Genomic DNA, 8,923 nt, shown 5'->3' on the forward strand with positions numbered 1-8,923 from the left:
AGGAGCCCCTTCAAATTTAGTAACCAATAACTTTACACTACTTTCTATATCCAAATTTTTTAATGAGATGAAGCACGAAGACATGGTCTATGCTTTGCTTTCTTACAAAAGTGATGAAATAGACCTAGATTCGGATCTACCAGTTGAGGTGCAACAACTCCTATTTGATTTTACTGATTTGATAGTCGAAGACCTTCCTCTGGGACTTCCCCCTATAAGAGACATTCAACACCATATTGATCTCATCCGGGGGTCAAACTTACCTAATCATCCGGTATACCATCTTTGCCTTAAGGATGTCAAAAAACTATAATGACAAGTTGTGGAGCTATTGAGATGAGCTTATATTCATGAGAGTATGAGCCCTTGTGTAGTCATTGCCCTACTCGTGCTAAAGAAAGAAGGTTCTTGGTGCATGTGTATTGATAGCAGAGCCATCAATAAAATCATGGTGAAGTATAGATTTCCAATTCCTCGTTTCGATGACATGTTGGATCAACTTTTTGATTCAAAGATCTTCTCCAACATCAATCTTAGGAGTGGATACCACCAGATTCGAATCAAGCTCGGAGATGAATGAAAGACCGCCTTCAAGACACAACATGGGTAGTATGAGTGGATGGTCATGCATTTTGGACTGTCCAATGTACCTAGCACATTTATGAGATTCAAGCATCAAGTCTATGACCTTTCATAGGAACATTCGTGGTTGTATATTTAAAGACATCCTCATTTATAGTCCGACACGGGCTTTTCAACTTGATCACCTCCGAACTATCTTTAAGAAGCTAAAGGATGAACATTTGTTCATCAACAATAGGAAGTGTTCTTTCTTCATGACCTCAGTTTGATTTCTTGGATTTATAGTGTCTACCGATGGTGTTCGTGTAGATCCATCAAAGATAGACATAATCTTAGAGTGGCTGCAACTAAAAACTATTCATGACATCCAAAGTTTTCATGGATTGGCCTCTTTCTACCACCGGTTCATCCGAAATTTCAGTGCCTTAATTGTTCCTATCACTGAGTGTCTCAAGGGGTGCAAGTTCAAGTGGACTGAAATAGCTACAACTAGTTTTTAATTGGTAAAGTAAAAGATGACTGAAGCACCTGTTCTAGCACTTCTAGATTTTGACAAACTATTTGAAGTAAACTGTAACACATCTAGCATTGGCATTGGTGGTGTTAAGTCAATTGGGATGTCATATTGCCTTCTTCAGCTAGAAACTATCTGGTGCCAAGCTAAATTACTCTACTTATGACCTGGAATTCTATGTTATTGTGTAATCCTTGAAGCATTAACGTCATTATCTTATGCGGAAGGAATTTATCTTGTGCGAAAGGAATTTATCTTGTTTACTAATCATGAGACTTTGAAGTACATCAACGACCAACATAAGCTAAGAAGTTGACACGCCAAGTGGGTAAACTACTTGCAGGAGTTCACTTTCATGCTAAAGCATCAAACTGGGAGTCTCAATAGTGTTGCTGATGCTCTAAGCCATCGTTCTTCCCTATTTACTACCATGAGAATTAGGGTTGCTAACTTTAGATCTTTCTCAGATATGTATGTTGTTAATCCCTCCTTCTGCAAGATATTTCAAGAGGTAACTAATAGGCTTCGTAACGATTTTATTCTATACAATAGTTATCTATTTCGTTGTCTACGATTATGCATTCGGGACTGTTCCTTAAGGCAGCACAGTATCAATGAATTGCATAACGAAGGACACTTTGACTGAGATAAGACATTAACCCTCATCTCTTTTGATTTTTATCGGCCCAAGCTAACTAGTAACGTAGCTTATTTTGTGGACCGTTACTTTATCTGTCAGCAATCTAAGGGAACCCTCATCAATGCTAGTTTATATACTCCCTTACCAATTCTCTAAGCCCCTTGGTACGAGGTTAGCATGGATTTCGTATTAGGTTTACCCTATATCCAACAGACTGCAAATTCTATTGTAGTGGTGGTGGACCGATTCTCCAAGATGGCTCACTTTGTGCCGTGCAGAAAAACCATGAATGTTGTTCGAATTGTCACCCTCTTCTTCAAAGAGATTGAATGTTTACATAATATTTCTCAAACTATTACTTCAGATTATGATACTAAATTTGTCAGTCAATTTTGGAAGACTTTATGGGGAAAGCTAGGGACAAAGCTAAACTTGAGTAGCACCGATCACCCTTAGACAGATGATCAGATCGAGATAGTGAACCAAAGCTTAGGAAATCTTCTGAGATATCTCACAAGAACCAAACTGAAACAATGAGATCTGGTTTTACCTTAAATAGAATTCGCGTATAACATATCAAAGAACATGACCACTAGTTTGAGTACTTTTGAAGTTGTTTATGGATGAAACCCATCTAGGGTACTAGATTTAGTCCCTATTTCGCATCTAGGACAAGCTAACCTTAAGGCTAGGGAGATGGCTGAGTATCTTCGGGTCTTCATGAGTAGGTTAAGCAAGCTATTCAAGAAAGCAACACCGAGTACAAGATTAGGGCAGATCAACATTTAAGTCAGGTTCTGTCTAACGTTGGTGATATGGTTTGGGTTGTATTAACTCATGATTGTTTACCTATTGATGAATATAACAAGCTCAAAGATCGAAAAATTGGACCTTGCGAGATACTAGAAAAGATTAATAACAATACCTACAGGTTGCGACTTACTAGTCATTTAAAAACTTCTAATGTTTTTAATGTAAAACACCTAAGTCATTATGCTCTGGAGCCGGATACACCCACCATAAACTCGAGGACGAGTTTTCTTCAACTCCAGGCGACTTATGCGGGAGGGGGTCCAAATTGGAATTTTTTTTTAAAGTATTTATCTGTTAATTAAGTTTTTTTATTTTTTAAAATTATATTTAATTTTATCCTAAATCTTATAAAATTAGGTCTTGTTAGTTAATTTATCTTAAATATTAGAAAATAAGTCTTGTTAGTTAATTTATCTTAAATCTTAGGGAATAAGTCTAGTTGATTATTTTTTCCGTTTTGATTTTTTTTAAGAGTTTTGAGAGATATATAAATCTATTCATAGATGATGTTTAGGATAAGTTATTTTGATATTGCATCAATTGGTTTCATTGAAGTCATGTCACGGCTACATCTCTTTTTCTTTGCGCTCTTAATTTCATAATAGGTTTAAGCCTAATTTAGGCTATTTCTTTTTTTATATTACTTCTCTCTTATTTTCTTATTAATCCCCCTGCAACTTCATATCCCAGAATAATATACATATTCAACTCGGTGTTAGGCGCCCACTGTAAAAGAGAAAAGATACATTAGTTAGTGATAACATGAAGATTAAGTTATTAATCCTTACCAAAGTAAAAGGGAAGCACCATTTAGACGAGGCTCAATCCGAAGAGATAAAGGAGACGCTCGTGTAGCAGTTGGGAGCTTTGAATTACAAGACGACCAGCCTCTCCGAAGTCGAAATAAAGGTCGAGTCATGTTTATAGTTTCCTAGATCAGGAATGGGAGGAAGGTTCGACCGCCATTCAGTCGACCAGGACACGGAATTAGGCAGTTGAATGAAGAAGATATGAAATTTCTATCCCTTATTAGAGGAAGACAAATTTTTGAAGAAAACCACTTTAGTGCGAGACTGGAATAAAAAACCCCAGGTTTGGACTTCTTAGGATAAGAGAAATAGTGAAAGTTCCTCGAGGTTAGTGGGATGTCGTACAGGAGGAACATAATGGTCCTTCCGCACATAGAGTGGAAGGCATTGGATGCGAGTTGTTGGAGAAAGATATTAAAATAACGACCTATCTTAGATAAAAAGGGGGGATTGAAAAGGAAAGACCCGCAAGAATATGATCCATGAAAAAGGTGACATAGCTAGGTGGAGGGTGATGAGGACAATCTTGAAGAGTTGGGATACGAATGCAAAAGGTTTTAGGGATTTCTAAAGCTAGGCGAATCATGTCCAAGTCATAGTTATTGAAGTCAGAACAGGTGAATATGTACCAGGGAGCAAAAGTTTCTTCAGTCATGGATGGACAAGGGAGAGATGAAAGAAGGTCGGAGAAGGCACTTACTAATACAAGCCGAGAAAAAGAGAACCTAGTTAGTATAAATCATCGGAGAAGAAGAAGGTTATAAGCTGAAGCACAGATAACTTATCATTAAGGCACTTAGGGTTTTTAAACATGGGCTATAAGGGATGTTTTAAGATCAAACATTCGATCACAATGGCATGTTCGGTGATAGCCATCGGATCGTAAAGGGAATTAGTCGATCTATACGAAAAGAAGTGTGTCACCTATCATAGCAGAGAACAAGGAGTTCGTGGGGCACGTGGCGAGTACCCAGGGAATGACATTTATGATGGATAAGACAACCAAAGTATTTCAATAAAGGTGTCCACCTATGTATCATCAACGCATTACTTGGCATGCCAAGTGCCTGACATGTGTTTTTCCATGAAAAGATAAAGTTGACTGTAGCATTAATGGGTGATCAGACGCGGGGCAAGTCGGCCTGACCAATCGATTGGATGGTCGGGCAGAAAAGGACTTGGGTCTAGTCGGTCAGCTATGAACCTCCTTCGACTAGACTTGGAGGGGAGGTTAATGATATGGTATGTAATGAGAATCGATGGTCAAGATGATATGACAATCAATGTCAAGCTAATGTGGCAGTCAAAATAAGAGTGCAAGTAGCCGAATGGACCATCTCTCAGGAGTGAAGCCCCCCAGTATAAACCCGAGAGGACCTGAACTTGATCGGGACCATAGGTCGTAGCTCCTTATATCCTATGGGCATAACTCCTAATATAAATCCGGGCGGACAAAGAGTCGGCCAGGTTTAAGGGGCTTGGTTCCCCACTCTTCACATACGAGGTTCTCCGCATACATCCGTTAATATACAAAGTTCTCCGCATATGGTTGGTCAGATTTAAGGGACTTAGTGCTCCACTCCTTAGTGCCAAGATACACAGAATAAATATGGTCAGCCCATACAATAAACATCGGTCAAACATACGGGGATTTGCTCCCTGCCTTTATAATACAACTTTCAGTATATGACTGGTCGGCCTTAAGGTGCTAGGCGGACCTTTGGGGTTAAGTTCCCTGCTTCTCAGGCCAGTCTCCCATCATATAGTTGGTCGGCTGTTAGGATGGTCGAACTACCTTCAGGGGACAACATTGTCAAGAAATCACAACAACCTATCAAAAAATAATAGCTACTCGTAAGGAAATATTCCACCATCAAGGCCTGTACATGACACGAAACCTTCCTTTGAGGGTGCTCGTACAACTTTCATTGCCTAGTGTTACTTGGCATATTCTAGCATCAGACATGCTCAGTCGCCTCATTAATATAGAGGTTACAAAAGATAGTTCATATACCTACAACGAAACCTTCCGCAAGTGGTGTTCGTACATATCTCATTATTCGACATATTCTGACACTAGATATTTTCTGACACCTCATGATTACGGAGATTCGGAGGGTCAATATAAAAGGAGTTCCTCTCCGTTGGTCAGGTATGTTGGTACAACATTACAACATTACCACACATCTACTATTCCTTTTTCTGCACTTTTCTTTTGGCCACTATACTGACTTGAGTATTGAAGTGTCTGTGCTAGGACCTCCTCCCTGATTCTTGCTCTAACTCTCCCCTTTGCTGTCTTTGGGGTGTGAGCAGGAAGGAGTGCCAGATGTCAACCCTTCTTTCTCTCAGAGTCTTCTCTTAGTTAATGACAGAGTCATTTGTTCAGCGTGCCATCTCCATCAATTTCAGAAAGAATTTTATACGATATAAAATTACGACAAATACTTACATCAAATGAAGAAGGCAAAAAAAATGACTTGATTAAAAATAAGATAAAATAAGATAAAATTTAGTAAAATATAGATTATAACAACTTTATACTTAAATAAAATTTATAATTTTATCTTATTTTATATTATTATTATTTTTTTTTAATATAATTGAGGATAGACAATAACGTCGTATAGTCAACCTTAAGATAAGACTTAATTATTATTATTATATTTTTTAAAATTTTATTCATTAATTTCATTAAAAAAATTAAAAATAAACGCCGACATGTACATATGGATGTTATATAACACCCAACCATTTTAATTATAATATTATTTAAGCATTATAACATTTACCCATTAAAACCAATAGGACACTGTAAGCGTTTTGAATTTTGAACCGGAAGCTTCCTCTTTGTCCCATTGTTTTCGTTATCAGAAAACCTCTGTGCCCTCCTAATGCATCCCGTTGACTCTGATAGATCCCGACAATCGGAAGTCATGTCGTCCGCATCCATGTAGGGAGTCAATAACTCGTCATTAATCCAGCAAAGAAGCTGTTTCTCGACGCATATATGAGTAAATAGTGAAAACATTTTGAAAAAAAAACAAAAAACATATAACGCCCTTTAGATAAGAGATCCAATCATCAGTTTGTTTGGGAAACAATCTGCCCGCGGATTTTTGGCAGGAATCTCACAGATAAAAATACATAGTCCCATTTGAATGATATTTGATATGATACAAATTAAGCTTATAATATGTGGAATTACAGAGTTAAGCAGAGAGCAAAACTTAAAGTGATCGATTTCTCATCACAGTATACAGGAAGCTTAAAATAATGGCGGAGTCAAGACGTACGCGCGTAGTATTCTTGCATTCAGTACTGCAGCTCATTTCCACTGGTCGGCTACGATGTGAGCCAAATCCACCACCCGCTGCGAGTAGCCCCACTCATTGTCGTACCAAGCTACCACCTTCACCATGTCGTCGCCCATCACCATGGTCAACGACGAGTCCACCGTCGACGATACATCCGTGCATCGGAAGTCAACGGACACCAACGGCTCGTCGCAGACGGATAGGATGCCATTGAGCTCGTTATCCGCCGCCTCTCGGAAAGCCGCGTTGACCTCCTCGGCCAAGGTCTTTTTCGACACCTGCACGACGAGGTCGACGACGGAGACGTTCGGGGTCGGCACGCGCAGGGCGATCCCGTTGAGCTTGCCCTTGAGGGACGGCAGCACGAGCGCGACGGCTTTGGCAGCACCGGTGGAAGTAGGCACAATGTTGAGGGCCGCGGCGCGAGCGCGGCGGAGATCACGGTGGCTCGCGTCCAAAAGCCTCTGGTCGCCGGTGTAGGAGTGGGTGGTCGTCATGGTTCCCTTGATGATTCCTATATATATATATATTTCATAAATTAATCAGTTAATTGCAGAAAGTAGTATTAATTTGAGATTGACGGACTCACTCACCAAACTTTTGATCGAGGACCTTGACGAAGGGTGCGAGGCAGTTGGTGGTGCAGGAAGCGTTGCTGATAATTGCCTCATCGGAGCTGTAAGCGTCAGCATTGACTCCGACAACGTAGGTGGGGATGTCGCCCTTTCCCGGGGCGGTGATCAGCACCTTCTTGGCTCCGGCTTGGATGTGCTTCCCTGCTCCATCCCTGTCCACGAACACTCCCGTCCCCTCGATCACCAAATCTATGCCCAAGCTCCTGCGACGGAAATAGAGATCACAAATCCTTATGTTCATTCTTCGGAGTTTAATTAGTTGAGAGAGGGAGTGATGGATCGGAGGACGCACTTCCAAGGGAGGTTGGCTGGGTTTCGGTCGGAGACGACTTTGATGACCTTGCCGTCGACGGAGATGGCGGAGTCTCCCTCCGGTTTGACGTAGGCATCGAAAATTCCAAGAGTCGAGTCGTACTTGAGGAGGTGGGAGGCCTGCTTGACGCCGCCGGTGTCGTTGATGGCGATGACGTCGAGAGGCGAATCCTTGCGGCCGTGCCAGCACCGCAGGAAGTTGCGCCCGATGCGGCCAAATCCGTTGATGGCCACCTTCAACTTCGCTTCCGTCGCGCCCTTCCTGTATCCGCCGCCGCCGCTCACCTGATTCCCCGCTCCATAACGGCGACAAACAAATCATTCTTTGGTTTCACTACGAATCACTGAAATTATAAAAAAAAAAAAATGTGCAGCAAAACGAGGAAGAGCTCACCGAAGCAGTTCTAAAGGCGACGACAGAGAGGAAGTCATCGGAGGTGTTGATCTTTCTCAGGGGAAACGAAGAGGAGGTCCGCAGTCCTGAGAATTCCGAGAACCCCTTGCCCTGTTCTTGAAGAAAAAAAATTAAGTGAGTCAAATAAACTCTTTGAGAACTTCCTGGTGGTAGTAAAATAAAGATTTAACCTGGAGAGCGCTATTGGCCGCCCAGAGAGTCGCGGAGGCCATGAACAGGTAGACTCAGATCTGTAGGGAAGGGAGGAAGAAATGGGAGACGGCAGCAGCACAAGATAGACAGGGGAGCTTATAAACGCAGGAACGTGAGAAGGAAAGGAAGATAAGAGAGGGGAGTGGAGGTTGTGGTGAGCGGAAGCGTTTGGGAATCGAGAGGAGGGGAAGGGATGAGATTTTGGATAGCCCGGGAGCCAACTTATGGCTGCAAACCCAGCAAATAAAATAATTCCACAATCATTGCGGGTGTTTGTAGTTCGTGATTTCTTTTTTTTTTTTTCAATTTTATTTATTGTTTAAATGTTAACCAAAAAAAAAAGAGCTCCCTTTCTCTAAAAAAAATTAGAAAATAATACAACAAAATATTTTTAAAAAAACAAAACAAAGGTACTAATTGAGTATTTCAATAATAAGTCAGAGAAATATTTTAAAAAGTATATGAAAACAGATAAATTATAAAATTTAGGTAAAAAGACTATAACCCTGTTATAAGTAGATAAGTAAATTAGAAAATCAAACGGAGAGTATTTCTATTGCCTTCATCAAAAATCAATATTTGTCTATTTTTACAAATCTATAATATGATAATAGCTGGCTATGTCCAAGGACGATGAAATTATAAAATGAATCATTATTCCGGTGATCAATTTCAATATAAATTTTAATGAATT

At 40.3% G+C, this 8,923-nt stretch overlaps 1 protein-coding gene across 1 annotated transcript; it reads right to left on the reverse strand.

Moving 5' to 3' along the window:
• Window positions 1–6,489: 6,489 nt before the first annotated feature.
• LOC122046512 (glyceraldehyde-3-phosphate dehydrogenase A, chloroplastic) lies at window positions 6,490–8,398 on the reverse strand. The gene is made up of 5 exons (XM_042607242.1): window positions 8,208–8,398; window positions 8,017–8,127; window positions 7,603–7,907; window positions 7,269–7,513; window positions 6,490–7,189 (listed from the first exon to the last, which is right to left on the reverse strand). The coding sequence occupies exons 1-5, from the start codon at window positions 8,247–8,249 to the stop codon at window positions 6,687–6,689; spliced, it is 1,206 nt and encodes a 401-aa protein (XP_042463176.1). The 5' UTR covers window positions 8,250–8,398; the 3' UTR covers window positions 6,490–6,686.
• Between the last annotated feature and the right edge of the window lie 525 nt (window positions 8,399–8,923).

Source organism: Zingiber officinale, chromosome 2B (genome assembly GCF_018446385.1).
Source record: "Zingiber officinale cultivar Zhangliang chromosome 2B, Zo_v1.1, whole genome shotgun sequence".
Lineage (NCBI taxonomy): Eukaryota > Viridiplantae > Streptophyta > Magnoliopsida > Zingiberales > Zingiberaceae > Zingiber > Zingiber officinale.

Bases quoted from the DNA above. Each gene is read 5' to 3' on its own strand.
- LOC122046512 (XM_042607242.1), bottom strand. From the start codon at position 8,249: ATGGCCTCCGCGACTCTCTGGGCGGCCAATAGCGCTCTCCAG. The intron at 8,128-8,207 runs GTTAAATCTTTA...CTTCAAGAACAG, and splicing joins CGGCCAATAGCGCTCTCCAG to GGCAAGGGGTTCTCGGAATT. The intron at 7,190-7,268 runs GTGAGTGAGTCC...ATATATATATAG, and splicing joins GGTCCTCGATCAAAAGTTTG to GAATCATCAAGGGAACCATG.